Genomic DNA, 14,594 nt, shown 5'->3' with positions numbered 1-14,594 from the left:
GGTGTAATTAATTTGAACATATGGAAGAGCAATTAACATCCAAGCATTTCAAAAATATTACCCAAACAACTGAAAACATCATCTGCTGGCAAATGATCTCTCTCTAGTTGGTCTTCTATAGTAAACAGAACTTCACTCAAGTCGGCCATCTCTCATAACTTCTTGTTTTTTTTATATGGCGGGTAACGCTCAACTTCTCACGAAAACGAATTGATGTGAAAAAGCCAATGGGCGTACAGGTCCCGCCCACCACCACTGATTGACAGACGAAGTCACTACTGAAAGTGGCATTATGTAATAAATACACCGCTGGGGAAAGGGCATTATGCAATGAACGCCGACTTTGGGGGGTAACACATTTTGAAATAAAAACTTCTAGATTTAAAAAAGGCAGATGTGATAATCTAAATGAAACAATGAAATAATGAAAATAATTACTATTAAATAAAATGTCATACATTTATTTTAAAATGCCATATTAACTAATTTAATTAGTTAATATGGCATTGTGACAGTCTGGACTTCCATAGAAATCAAACATACACAAATTAATTATATTATATAATGATAAGCACGGAACATGGGAATCGCCAAAAGGGGAGCTCGGCTTGTGGTCATCTGCTAAATATCCGACAGGGAGTCACATGTTGCTTTAGAATGGATACTAGCTTACAGGAAGTCGGCCACATGAAAAAAAAAAAAAAACCCTGCTGTCAAATCTGTCAGATCCAAAGCAGTGGAACTGGTTTTTCTAAAATTGTAGGGTCTCTCGCCGCAGCAACAAGAAGTGGACTTTGCTTTGCCAGCGAAGCTCATGCAAAATACTTGGGCAGCAGAGATAACACGCTTGAGGAGTGGCCATGTGTTGCCGCCGCTCAGAACTGAAGTTGACGCGGAACGTTCAGCCGCAGTAAGAACCCGCGCTCGTCTTCACCGTGAGTCTAGATGATCTTATCTATACGTTTGTATGATTCAGCAGCGACATTTCCTGCTAAATGTTTGCTTTTCCACAGCTGAACTGAAATCTAAATAAACCTCTGTTTTTACTTTCGCGTAAGAGCTAAGGTGTTAATTCCGAATAACCAATAACCGAAGAATCAGCTACAGTAAAATTGACAGTTCATAATTAAATGCATTATATTTTAGATTATGTTATAAAGCTCGAACGTAGTTCAGATCAATTTAATAACCATAAATAACTGTCGCACGTTTAATTTGTATAACAGATGTTTTACTCAATAGGCCATGTAAGGAAGTGGAAGTTTTGCTCGCAAGCTTGCATCTGTAGCAACACTTCTTGCGTATCAGCAAACCACAAACAGTCATACACAATACTTCAGAATCAGGATGCAACAAAACAAAAGCAAACTGAAGCAGAGACACAATGCACTTTGACACATTGTCATACAGTGAAATGATACAGGTCCAGATCCCTTCACTTTGTAATGACGTCCACAATCTGTGGTAATTTGAGTCTGCTGAAAATAAATTTGTAATATTGAGGTAAAGTTACTTTAAATTGCACAGTTCCCAGTTGTGCAAAACACTGTTTGTTTGGAAACTACAGCTTTGCACAATGTCTGAGTCCTCGAACACAGAGTTTATATGTAAAAATGGGAAAATATTCTACAAATCTACCAAAAGTCTCCTTCAGGGATGAATATAAAGTAAAAGTACTGCCCAGGATCAGTGTAGCTGAGGTAAAACGACTTCAGAGATTCCAGTTTAGACTTGTTTAAAGACTGGAAACCTAAATGAACCAGTTTTCACCGCATGTGGTCCCACGGGCACTTGGTTTTGTGCCAGCCTGTGCTTGTATTGTTGTGTCCCCAAACAGGCTTGGCCTTGCTGCTGCTGCTGCTGCTGATCTGCTGCTTTACTGTGTCTTCTGTGTTGACACTAAGGTCCAGATTGTTTGAGGCATTTATTGATTCTGCAGAGCACAAACACTTCAACTGTACGGACCTTGGTCATGTGGCAGAACAACCAGGCAGCTCTGTGAATAAAGCAGATGGAGGATGTCCTCAACTGTGTGCTCTTTAAGATAAGGAAGTGCACGTTTCTACGGCTCTGCATCTGGTTTTTGTTGAAAGACCAGGTGGTTGATATTCATCAATCTTCGCTGGCGTGAACATTCTATAAGGTTTTTTATGTTATCTTCCACACGGAAGGAACTTGCAGGCGAGTCTGCTGGTGGCATGGCTCTTTATCTGACTTTCTCCTGTGCATCACTTATGACTGGAATTCCTGCCTGCCTTTAGTCAAATCGCTCCGCGCTGAAGCTACTTGCTTGTCGAGTGTTCAACTTGAAGCCCAGAACAGTTTTTATCGATGATTCATGTTCTGAGCAGCTGTGTCTTTTTGTGTCAGTTCCTCCCATACGCCTCAGCCCCTAAGATCCCATGACCCATGTTCTTGGATATGTGACAGCTGGCAAGCAATGGATAATGGGACTGTAGCGCTTCCCTTTGTTGTCTGAAAGTCAATATCTTGCTTTGCTTTGCTTTTTTCATCCGTCTGCCAATATTATAGGATCCAGGATAATTAAATATTGTACTTTTGTACTTGTACCTACTTTAAGTGACTGGACCATTTAAAAAGTTTATAAGTATTTATATATAATTATAAGTGCTTTCTGGCTTTTGTTGGTGGGACTTTCTTTACCATAAAACACACAACACTGGAGCTTGTCACGCTCTCCACCCACACAGTATTTACACTTCTCTTTTCTTATTTCTATTTCTTCTGCATCTAACGAAACCAGAGGAGCAACATTTCTTGGAGGAACAATTATGTTGTGGCTCTTTGCCGACTTTAAATAAACAGTGACGCAGATGACAAAACTTATGTTTAGGGCAATGTGAGCTGGATAAGCAGTCCAGTGAAACGCTCCTCTTTTTGTATTGCAGATGATTAACGTTAACAAGAAGTGTCTTGGGCTGATTTTGGTCAGCTGTGGAATTCTGACGCTGGCACTCTTTCAACCATGGTCCAACGGGTCCAGCTTAACAATCAACATAGAGCCAAGACTGGAGAGTCCGTTAAATGCTCTCTTTGAGGAGAAGCTTAAAGATGGCATCCATGACAACCAGCACATTGGCTTTCATTTAAAGCAGAATGTGGCAAGGTGAGTTATTTCAGCTGCACGCTGGTGCAAGGTCACTGTCGTTCTCTAGCTTCTAATGTGTGTATTTTTATCTCTCAGACAGTTGGCTCACAACACGTGTGTGTGTCAGGCTGATAAGCAGACCGTCCACATTCCCTTCTCAGATCTGCTTTTTCCACGGGTGTGGGCCCACAGTGTTAACCAAGCGTTCTTAGAATCCCATCCCGACCCTGAAGGTGTGGCGCGTCGCAGAGCTCAGGAGTACAGCAGCTTCCAGAGGAGGTATGTGACGCACCCAGCGAACGCACCCTTCGATGGATTTGTCCTTTTCAGTCGACCAGTTGATTATTAATGCGTGGAAAGATTACAAACACTCCAAATCTGTCAGCTGATCGATTAACGTTTCACACAATTCATCTCAATGTACTGATAAGACGGCTCTCTTGTTACCAGTCCATTTACGCTGACATGCCTTAATTAGGACAAAAATTAGGACTAAATTAAACTTTTTAGAAACAATACGATTTCTGATTCATTCATTTTTGTTCGTGTGGTGCTGATCTGGGTTTTTAAGGCTTTAAAGACTTTAGCCTTCACTCCTGCCACCCTGTTTTTGAAGCTGCGTCATTCACCTCTTTCATTTTGTATCAAATGATTGTCCGCGATTTGTACAATATCACTTAAGCTTAGCATGTTCCACAAATCAAAGTCCTCCTGCTGCTTTTTTTTTTGGGAAACTTTATTTATCTCACGATGGGAAATTAACATCTGCATTTAACCCAATCCCTGAGAGAACAGTGTTAAGCCCCAGTCAGCGGATGGGAATGTTTAACATTCCCACTCCACCCTGTTTGTGATTGATTGGAGACCTCCCTACGCTTCACTCCAGCAGACCAGGAACGGTCTAGTCCCACTTTTCTCTTGAAATGGTTATATAAGGTATTGGGCCATTTCATTTGTTAAGGAAACAAACAATGATCATAAAATGTGGGAGTGTGTGTCTAGTTGTTTATGAGTAATGGATGACTTTGCTCTGGGTAGTTAGAAAGCTATGCATACAGTTGCTATTAATAAGCCTTGGCAGCATTCCTGGTTTGTGTTTGGGAAATACTGGTCACCTGACTGCTTGAAACACTTTTGCTCCGGCTGTGACATTAGACCTTAAACCAGAGAGGGGTTGAGGAAGGGTGCTGCATTTTAAACGCGGGCCTTTAACGCTGATGTGTTTGGGTTTTATGTGCAAAGGTCCTACAATCCTGCAGATTTGCCAATTATAGCTGAGGCGAACAGTCCCCTTCAGTATCCGACCCAGGGAGTGATGGTGCGACCCCTCAAGACCATCATCGTTCCTGGTAACGAATCACAACAGAGCCCATCGATCGCTCTGCTTTGGCTTCCGTAGTAATAATTAGTCTCTCTTCAGGTTTGGCCCTTAAAGAAGAAAAGAGTTCAGACCATATGGTATATTCATTTCTGATTTTACTGTTATGCTGCATTTCCAACAAGACTTCGGCTATTGACTTTTATTTCTACAAACTATGTCTCAGGTGTATTTAAGGGCGAAGCTGGGGACGTTTGACGTTGCCGCCACAGTGGAACAAGTCTCTGTTGTCGGAGAGGGAACGAGCATCATCCGTCTGTCCAGTCGTTTGCTCTCCAACCTGAACAGGCAGCTTCAGTTTGTCACATATACAAACACTGTTTTCCATCCCAAGACAGCAGATACAGGTCAAACTCTCGCTAGTGTGGCTTGATGAGCAGCTGCAACCTGGAGCTGACTTATAGTGTTGCTTCTTTTTTTACTCTGCAGTCGAGTACGGGTCCGGTGGTCATCAGGTGTTTTTCAGCATTAAGGTTGAACATGGAGCTGTCCCGAAACTGTACAACTCTGGATCCCATAAAGGTCTGTGAGCTGTTATTTAAAGTTTTTTTACAGTACATTAGGTGTATTTGATGCTAAATGTTTGAGCATTACATTGTATAATACTTATTGTGTGTGTGTGTGTGTGTGTGTGTGTGTGTGTGTGTGTGTGTGTGTGTGTGTGTGTGTGTGTGTGTGTGTGTGTGTGTGTGTGTGTGTGTGTGTGTGTGTGTGTGTGTGTGTGTGTGTGTGTGTGTGTGTGTGTGTGTGTTCAGAGTACAACATCAGTGCTCTCGTTACCATTGCCACCAAGACCTTTCTCCGCTATGACAAACTCCAGGATCTCATTCACAGCATTCGGCAGTATTATCCCACCGTCACTATAGTGGTAGCAGATGATAATGAGCATCCTCAGCCGGTGACCGGGCCGCACATTGAACACTACATCATGCCTTTTGGGAAGGTAAAAGCAGAAGATGCTGAAGACGTTTGATTCTGAAGCATGATCCGTTGTGATTGTGCAACGCGATGTGGCCCAACCGCTCCGACCTTGTGTCTGCAGGGCTGGTTTGCAGGAAGAAACCTGGCCGTGTCTCAAGTCACCACCAAGTACGTGCTGTGGGTGGATGATGACTTTATCTTCACTGCAAACACGAAGTTGGAGAACATGGTGGACATCCTGGAGAAGACCACGTTGGATCTGGTGAGTTGCATCGTCAAGTAACTTTTATAAAATTATTGGTAATCTTTTCAGGAAATTACCAGATCTGGAAAAATCAATTTGAAAAAATTTAATGCAATCTGACATTTTTTGTCATGAGGATCATTTGAAAACTTCCTGCATGGGTCTAACAAAACAAAATCATGGCACATGTGAATGAAGGCATGTACTGAAAACCAAATTTCTCTGTATTTTACCTTTTTTTTTTTTTCTGACCACTGCGTGTGTCTGGTTTTTGCTGTCGTACCATTGGTAGGTTGGCGGTGCAGTGAGGGAGGTGACCGGTTACACTGCAACATATCGTCACATCATTTCAGTGGAGGAAGGTGGAGAGGAGGGCAACTGCTTGCACATCAGGAAGGGGTACCACCATCTCGTGGAGGGATTCCCCAACTGTGTGGTAGCGGATGCTGTCATCAACTTCTTCATGGGGCGGACGGAGAAGGTGCAGCAAGTGGGCTTCAACCCCCGTCTGGCACGTGCAGCGCATCTGGGTGAGTTTGCTTCAAATAAAAAAAAATAAATAAACTGGTGAAACGCCAAAGCCGGCAGGAATTGCAGCTGGATCTAACTACAATCTTCTTGTGACGCCCCAGAGTTCTTCATCGACGCCCTGGGATCCCTCCACATCGGCTCCTGCAGCGACGTCATCGTGAGCCACGCGTCCAAGATCATACTGCCCTGGACCAAAAAAGACTCGCAAAAGGCCTATGAGAAATATCGGTACACGGCCAACGACGAGCAGAGTTTGCTTCATAAGGAAGTCTTCTACTTCACGAAACAGGTTCAAGTGCATGACGAGCAATTGAAGGCGCGTCTGTCTCTGTCCGAAAAACAGAAATGTTTGCCCGTCTCACTGTGTGAGGAGAGCGCTGCTTTATTTTGGGTTGTGAAACCCATTGTATGGTCCAGTTTTGTTCACTGACCAGTTACCCGACAAAGGAAGAAATCATCAGCAAATGCAGCTGTAATCTAATTTATTTCAAGTCAATGTGATTTGGAATCACTCAGGGAACACTGAACAAATGAATTTATTGTGACACATGCTTTATTGGTTAGCTCGAATTAAAGATAAAGGGAGTTTTAGGAGAAGTGAATCCAGATTTTGTATAGAGAGATTGTACAGTTATTAAACTTTTGATATGCTGTCAGTTGGACTTTGATTTGGAATAAAAAGTTTTTTTTTTTTATATTTGTTAGTTGGAATGATGCAATATGTTATCTTTCTGGGTTAAATTAGGCTAGATTACAGACTACATAGACAATGATCACCGGGAACCATCATTGCTCAGCATTGCAAAACACAGTATCCTTCTTTTCTAATGAAAGCAGGGGATTTCCGTGACTCAGGGTTTGCATAAAACAGCAGCAGTTTCATGAGAACCGGACGCTGCCCCAGCAGGTGTCTAAGACTGTGGTGTCAACGCCACAATGTGTGAATGTGAGGGCAGCTGTGCTCAGATCAATGTTTCTGCCCAACGGCAGCAACAAATTATTGAATCTTAATGAACATACATATTCATGTCCAGTTTTAGTTTTTTCTTTCAGCAAAATTGTTGATATCAAAAAAGGGAATGTTGTTAAATTATGAGTTTGTCAGTTATTTCTTTATATATTATATTATTTAAGAGTCGACATGCTAAACTTTGTGGGAGACTGTGATTGAAGCATTCCCCCACAAGATGGAGACAAATGCTCATAATAATCTAATGTTATCTGTTCTGGTACTAAGACTGGGTGAAGGTGCTAGCAGGCTACCGCAGCAGTATTAAACTGATTTATGGACACTCATTGAAATGATGTACATGATGTTCAATCCTGTACAGGTTATAAAAAATGCATATATTTAGAAGTACTGTATAAATATTACTGCACTGGTGTTTGCCTGATACATGGATGTGTTGAGAGTAAGACAATGATGGACATGACGACTTTGAAATGTTTTTATTCATTATTTATTGTTTTGCATTTGATAAGTAGTAAATGTAAATGGTGTAGAGATTAATTTTGAATTGACCTTATCATAAAACGCTGTTTTATAGTGAAATCCACTTAATGTCATTAGATGACGGATCCTTTTGGAGGAGGCTCTTTGGTTCATTCTGTTTGTGTTTGTCCTGGTAAATTGTGTCTTGGTAAACATTTGTCCAGAGCCTTGTGTACTATGTTCTAATTGAAGTGGACTACTTCCTACCAATTAGTGAAACACTCCTTGAGCTTTAAAAGGAAAACCCAGAGGGTACAGTGTCTAGAGGCCTCTTTGAAATATGCACTGGTAAAAAAAGGAGTAACTTGGCGATCCAACTTCAAGCAAGGAAATAATTAGTTTCTTTTTATTTTGTCCTTGTTTTGAACTCGGGCTGCATATAGTTTTATTGGGTCAAGGTAACAGGGTTATGAGGGAGACCTTTGACTGTTGAACTGCAGATACATGTAGCAGCATGGCGACAAAGGAAGTGACCCACTGAGTGTTTACAGCCTAGTAATACACACCTATCAAAATAAGCAATTATCTTGTTTGACAAGTTTTATAATGTTCCCTTATGATGTGTTTTACAGGCTCATAAAGCCTCACCCACTGTAAGCGTTCTGGTCTCTGCAGCGTCTGTTACACCTTAATTGGACCAGTTTTACGGTTTGTTGTGTTACTGTCCAATAATGTTGTTTGAACCATGATGCGGCTACGTTTGTCATTTTTTATATTCCAGTGCAGTCACGAATTTGCGGAGACAAAGACTGCCCTTCTTCTCTCTCTCCAGTGGAATGCTTCACATTCCAGGTTTGCCCCTAAAATGGACTCAAAGTCCACACAAACAGCATTTGTTTGTAAACCTATGACCCCTATAATAGATTTAGTTTAGATCAAGTGACAACGGAGATATATTTATTGTCAAAACAGGCGCTGGATGTTACGTTTGACATTTTTTATAGTCTCACTGGAGACATTTGCTAGAACATATTTGCATAAATATTAATAATAATTATTATTATAATTATTTTCACATATTATTCAGTGCATTTGGTATTGTGAACAAAGAACTAAATAAATAGGACTATTTTAATATCCAGCATATAGAGTAATGATAACAGAAAAATGTAACTGTCACATACAGTTGAACAGTCAAAAGTGAAAAAGCTACATATATGATGAGACTGTCAGATTAAAGCCTTTTGTGCTAATACCTGTGAGAAACCTGTTAACACTGCAACTAAATAGTCATTGAACATTATAATGTGCTACAACGGGCTACTGTGTCTTTGAAACAACTTGGTCCAATGTCCGAGGCGCCGTCCGGCCACCTCACACCCAGACAGTGGGGCTGGTTTCTGGGGGTTTTTCCTGAGACAGACACAAGCAGGAGCATCTTTCATTGAGACGCTCCAAGTCATTAGAAATGTGCACTGTGTCACACGTAGCTCACCTTCTGCAGCTGGATGTACGTCACAGCATCATGAACTGTGACAAAAATATGCTGAGGATTCATGTAGTTCATCAGTCCACTTGATGTTAAGATCTTTAGGACTTTCTCTAAAAAAGATAGAACTCATTGATCAGGTCCATCCGCTGATTTCATTTATGAAAGAAACATCAAGCATATGCATGAAATGGATTCAACAGAGAAAGAATTCCTAAATCTTACCGCTGCAGTTTGCCAAATATACATGAACGCCAATTTTTTGGCATTCAGTACACATCTGGAAAAATCCACAAGCAAACACGGTTGTTAAAGTGAGGCGAAGTGCAGTGAAGTGCAGGTCAGGCTTTCTTACACTAACCTTTGTGAAGAGTCTGGCTCCGGCAACGTCCACAAATACCACACTGCTGCAGTCGATCAACACGGCCTGGACCTCGCTCTCAGGTGTCTCTGCAGAGGAAGAAACACATTTACCTGCTCCTACCTTCATGAAATGACAACACTTAGAATGACTGTTCACCTGCACAGTCACAACTGACCTGATTTGAAGAAGTCATTGTCCGACGAAAACGATGTGTTTGCGATGCCTCCTTCCTAAAAACCGACGGGGGGAGAAACAATTAGACACTGGAATGTGCAACACTCTTGTCTACGCTCCTGCAGTGAGTGCAGCTTCTGCACCACGGTGTTGACGGCGACCCCTCTCTCCCGCTTCTCCAGGGCCTTCCTGGCTTTCTCCCAGCCGCGGATCTTCTCTGGCGTCAGGCCCAGCAGTCTGCTCATCTCCTCTCTGAAGAAGCTGCGGTTGCCATAATAAATAGGCCCGTTATAACTCAGGATCTTCACTCCAGGCACCTCGTGGCACTGAAAGGACAAGAGAATCATCAAACTTTATTCTACGTGATCTAATCAATAACAGGATAAAGTCTCACCTTGTTGTGGTTCTCCAGAGGTCTGTATATTTCTGTATTGCTGGCCCGACCAAGTACTGAGCAACCCGCCCTGTGGAACACGGCTCCATTAGAACATAAAATGAAGCTGTGCCGTGCATGAGCACGTTTTACCCACACACACCACAACATTAAACCGCACAGGGCGTTTTCATGCGTGGGCTCGCTTGATTTCACATTGAAACACAATGGTGTTTCTCACAGCGGAGATTCTGGCAGGGGGCCGAGTGGGCCGCACGTCAATGTACCTTTGTGTGCGACAGATGACAGTCATCATAGAGAACACCACCCCGATGGCAAGGCCGAGGTCCACGTTAAGCACAACTACAGACAGCCAGGTCACGACCCAGACCATCTGCACAAAGACGAGACCACGGCATGTCAGGATATCACTAACAATGAAGGGTGAAGGTCATTTATCAGACGCTGATGTGGAACACATTCATATTTCAAGTCAACTGTGGGTGAAAGACTATAAATAAAACCCCAAATTGCTTTCAGGATTCAACACTTTCCACAAAATAAGGTGAATTAATCAAGTCTGACCACAGCGTGTGGATACTGGAAAGCCCAATTAACTGCTTTATGGGTCAGATTCCAACCTAGTGGGGACTAGGGAGCTAATTTACAAGCCTCTATTATAATCTCTTGTGATTTCCTCGTATGCACGGGAACCACATTCCAGAGCACACTCCTGTGTCTTATATTGCTAAAAAAAGATCTCACAAAGTCAATTTTGCTGATTCTCCACAGATCGGGGAGGTCCTGAAACTGTAGGAACATCTGCCTGAGGCTGGTGACGTTGATGCACGCCAGGACCGCCTGCACGGACAGAAGGAGGGTGAGGTGAGAGCGTTCAACTCCTGGCGCTTCGTCCCGCGGCTGAGCCCGTCAACACACCTTGGGTAGGAAGTAGAAGAGCGGCCCGACCAGCAGAAGCACAACCAGAACCACCAGACTGGTGAACAGGCCGGAGAGCTGCGGGAACAGGGTTCAACGTGAATGCACGTGAAGGCGCAGACTTGCGGAAGCGTGTGCAGTTCACGCCACCTGTGTGTGACCTCCGGCGCTTTCCAGGATATTGGTGGTGGCCAGAGTGGCGGAGCTCGGGAAGCAGGTGAAGAAGGACGACACCGTGTTGGAGATGCCATGAGCCAGAAGCTCCTGAGATCAAACATCGAACACAAAACATGAGATCAGATTCAACAAAACCCCCGCTTTCATGCGTTAGTTACCTGATTGGGGTGTATGGAGTAACCGTGCTTATCGGCGTAAATCATTGCCAGCGAGACGGATACGGCGTAACCAACAAATGTGATGGCTACGGTGTCGCCAGCAATGTCGGGGAAGGTGTGCAAGGCGGGCATTCGAGGCCTCGGGAACCTGCGGATGAGAAGCGAGGGTCACGCGCGGCTGAGGCTGAGTTCATGCGTGTTTGCATGTGATGTGGCGCCGTTACCCGGCTGGGATGTGGCCCACTATCTCAATGGCGTAGGCCGAGTCCAGCGAGGAGGCGTAGGCCACTCCCGTAGCCACGATCACCTGGGGGGGCAAAGCATGAAGCCGTTGCGGTTCCGTCTAATACGCGCTCAGCATCGGGGCCATTGTGCCGCGTCTAACCGTCAGGATCTCCACGGGGATGGGCGTGCGCAGGCGCTGCCGGTAGCGCACGTTCACCTCCTTGACCGGCACCAGCACGGCCAAGCACAGCACGGAGATCAGCAGCGCCGCCAGGTTCGTGTGAGGCAGATTCTCCATCACCGACGCCAAGGTCTGAGGGCGCGCGTCAGCCGTGAGAGGACGGCACCAGATAACATATGCACCGTGTGCACGCAGCCTACCTTGAAGAGAGAGAAAGCCCCGGTGTGGCGAGGAAGCCGCAGCCCCAGCATGCTTTGCAGCTGTGACACGGTGACGTGGAAGGCAGCGGCGCTGGTGAACGCCTTCACTATTGGCTCCGACAGGTAAGTGGAGAGGAAGCCCAGCTGGAGGCCAAACATGCAGAGCTGCAGCAGGACGTTGGACACGGTGAGAATCGGAATTTTCAGAATCATCATGATGCGAGTTGAGCTTTTGAGATTGCTTCTTGCCATAATGATTCCCGAGAGGAGCGCCACAGCTGAGGCCACTCCGATCCTCTGAGCCTCCAAGTCGGCGGCTTCCGGCGAGCTGGAGTTGAGTTCCAGAGGTTTGGGAACCAGCTGCTCCACCACAGAGCCGGTCATGAGACTAACCACGGCGAAGGTTCCTGCATGGGGCCGAACCAGCATCTCAGCAACATTACAAAAGGACCTCCATGGGGTCCACGTGTGTGGGATGATGTAGACGTCTTACCTGTGGACACGTGGCGACCTGTGCCAAAAACCATGTAAAGGACCACAGGGAAGAAGGACGTGTAAAGACCAAATATTGGTGCCACAGATGTGAGCAAAGCAAACGCCATGCCTGAGTATAGAAGAACAAGGGAAAATACACTATTAAACATTTTATTTGAATTTTTGTACTGAAAGGAAAAAATGTAACACAATAAACTGAATAGCCTCGTAATTATGAATAGTCCCTAAAGACATTAGTCATGCTTAAAGTCAGAGGTTTATTATTTATTATTATATTTTATTGTCATTTAGTGGGTGAAATAAATGTGTCCTTATAGATGTAAACATTAAATAGCTGTACATTGTACATCACGTTATTAAGGGTTTTCAAGTCAATCTGAAAAAATAAAAAATAAACGCAGGCGTTTTGTGACGGCAGCATCGGATAAAGGCCAACATTCACGCACCTTGAGGAATGTGAAGGATGCCGACTGTCAGTCCCGCCACTGTGTCTCCTAAAATCCACTTCCTGAGCTTGTACCTGAGCAGCCAGTTAACGACGGGCACCCTCTCCCTCAACAGGTGAAGGCAGCCTCGCCTGGAGCACGTGCACCGGCCCGCGAGCCTGTCCCGCAGCCGCGAGCCGCGGCCGGCGCCGCGCTCGGTGCCGTAGGCCTGCCGGAAGCGGTCCTCGGTGTAGACGCTCCTGTACACGGCCACGGACGCGCTCATGGTCTCCGTCTGAGGGCGCGCGCCGCCGCTTCACGGCCGGTCAAGGTGCTGTCAACACTTATAACGGACGCCGGGGCCATGGCATCTTCCTGTCGCGCTGCTCTCAGCCAATGGCGGCGCTCGAAGCTGCGCACATTTTAATAACACCGTCCGGCAACTTTTTCACATCTTTGTCCTGCCGCGGACGACTCGAAGGTGAGCTGGGCCGTTTCCCCCCCTGGGTCCTACTGCTAAAAGGGTTTTTAATAGCAGTCAGTACGGCAGCACCGCGGCCCCTCCCTCCGCACACGCACCGTCCGCAGCACTGTCCCGCTTTGCGCCATGCGTGCGGTACGAGCGCAGAGGAGGCGCACAATGCACGGCACTGTGAAACACCCACAGGGATCAAAGTCGTAGAGTTGGTGCAACCTCAGATGTCTGTTAGCGGGAGGTCGCTTCCGAGGAGGATGGATGTCTGTAATGGGTGGGTTTTTGAGTCGCCCGGTGCCCGTGAGACACCTGTGAAACCCAATCACACATGGCCGCCTGGTCCATGGATCAAACATGGATGTGTGATTAGCCAGACGTGGCTCCATGTCGCGCTGGAGGCCGGGAACACAAGGGAGCCGTGCACAAGCGGAGCGTGAAGCGGGGACTTGGACGTCGCCTGGCTGAAGCTCATTGTTCGTGGGAAATCCAGCCCTCAGACAGGATCAAAAACACAAAGCGCGGCGACTGGTTCTCGCAATTATAAAACAAAGGAAACGGAGAATTTATCTGTAGCGTGAGCCCAGAGTTGGGTGCTGTGAATGAGCGTCTCCCATCCCACGGGACTACGTGAGGAAGTGCAGGCAGTGCCACCGATTTCTATTGTTGCTCGGAGCAACACCCAAGGATTTTGATGTGAATGGACTCGGACCTTGGCTGAAAGAACAGAAAGGTTCAAAACTATTTTAAGCCACATATTCAGTGAAAAATGTAAATAAACCCCAAACTCCAATTACACATCACCTACATATTTAGCAAACAATCACTTTTCCCAGTTTTCATACGTCCTACGTGCTAATAATTACTTGATAAGTTAAGAAATAGGCCGTGTTCAGACAATGTTTAGCTCATCTTTGGTCTCCACCAACTCAGGCACAGACGTCAGATAAGAGCTGTGACGCCGCAGCTGACAGCTAAAAGAGGTGTAGAGGTGAAAGGTCACATTCTGACACGATACCTGCTGTTAATATGAAACACGTCAACGCGGTGTGAATGCTCAGCGAATGAACCCATCAGCCCAGAGGACGTTCACATCAGCAGCACTGCTGCATTTAGCCCTGATAACGGAGCTGTTGTTGTTCAGAACCGGACTCAGACTGGGAGGTAGAGGCCTCGGACGCCATCCAAAACGCCCCCGAACGCCAATAAACACGCTCACGTGGAGAAGTTGTTTTTCTTTCAGTGTCATATTCCTAGAATGCCTGTGTCTCTGGTGGCGGAGACGCAGTGATATAAGTAACTTCCTC

The 14,594-nt window shown here is 45.3% G+C and overlaps 2 protein-coding genes across 2 annotated transcripts; one reads left to right on the top strand and one right to left on the bottom strand.

The window, feature by feature from the left end:
• The first annotated feature begins 657 nt into the window (after positions 1-657).
• On the top strand, positions 658-8,364 carry b4galnt1a (beta-1,4-N-acetyl-galactosaminyl transferase 1a). Its single transcript, XM_041071579.2, is given in 12 exon segments — positions 658-910; positions 2,910-3,127; positions 3,206-3,388; positions 4,352-4,458; positions 4,530-4,567; positions 4,654-4,834; positions 4,917-5,009; positions 5,243-5,430; positions 5,530-5,670; positions 5,945-6,182; positions 6,285-6,463; positions 6,465-8,364. Coding segments are annotated over 12 exon segments (1,695 nt in total). The 5' UTR covers positions 658-814; the 3' UTR covers positions 6,498-8,364.
• Positions 7,618-13,324, bottom strand: slc26a10 (solute carrier family 26 member 10). Its single transcript, XM_029156820.3, has 18 exons — positions 12,837-13,324; positions 12,389-12,499; positions 12,145-12,302; positions 11,896-12,060; positions 11,675-11,827; positions 11,514-11,596; positions 11,290-11,437; positions 11,105-11,218; positions 10,955-11,032; positions 10,781-10,876; positions 10,303-10,409; positions 10,037-10,106; positions 9,786-9,968; positions 9,644-9,698; positions 9,466-9,554; positions 9,330-9,384; positions 9,111-9,217; positions 7,618-9,028 (listed from the first exon to the last, which is right to left on the bottom strand). Exons 1-18 carry the CDS (start codon positions 13,099-13,101, stop codon positions 8,990-8,992), a joined length of 2,076 nt encoding a protein of 691 aa, XP_029012653.1. The 5' UTR covers positions 13,102-13,324; the 3' UTR covers positions 7,618-8,989.
• Positions 13,325-14,594: the final 1,270 nt, after the last annotated feature.

This window comes from Betta splendens, chromosome 7, assembly GCF_900634795.4.
Source record: "Betta splendens chromosome 7, fBetSpl5.4, whole genome shotgun sequence".
Taxonomy (NCBI): Eukaryota; Metazoa; Chordata; class Actinopteri; order Anabantiformes; family Osphronemidae; genus Betta; species Betta splendens.
Note: the sequence above shows the minus strand (reverse complement) of the source record. Positions and strands in the feature narration are given on the sequence as shown.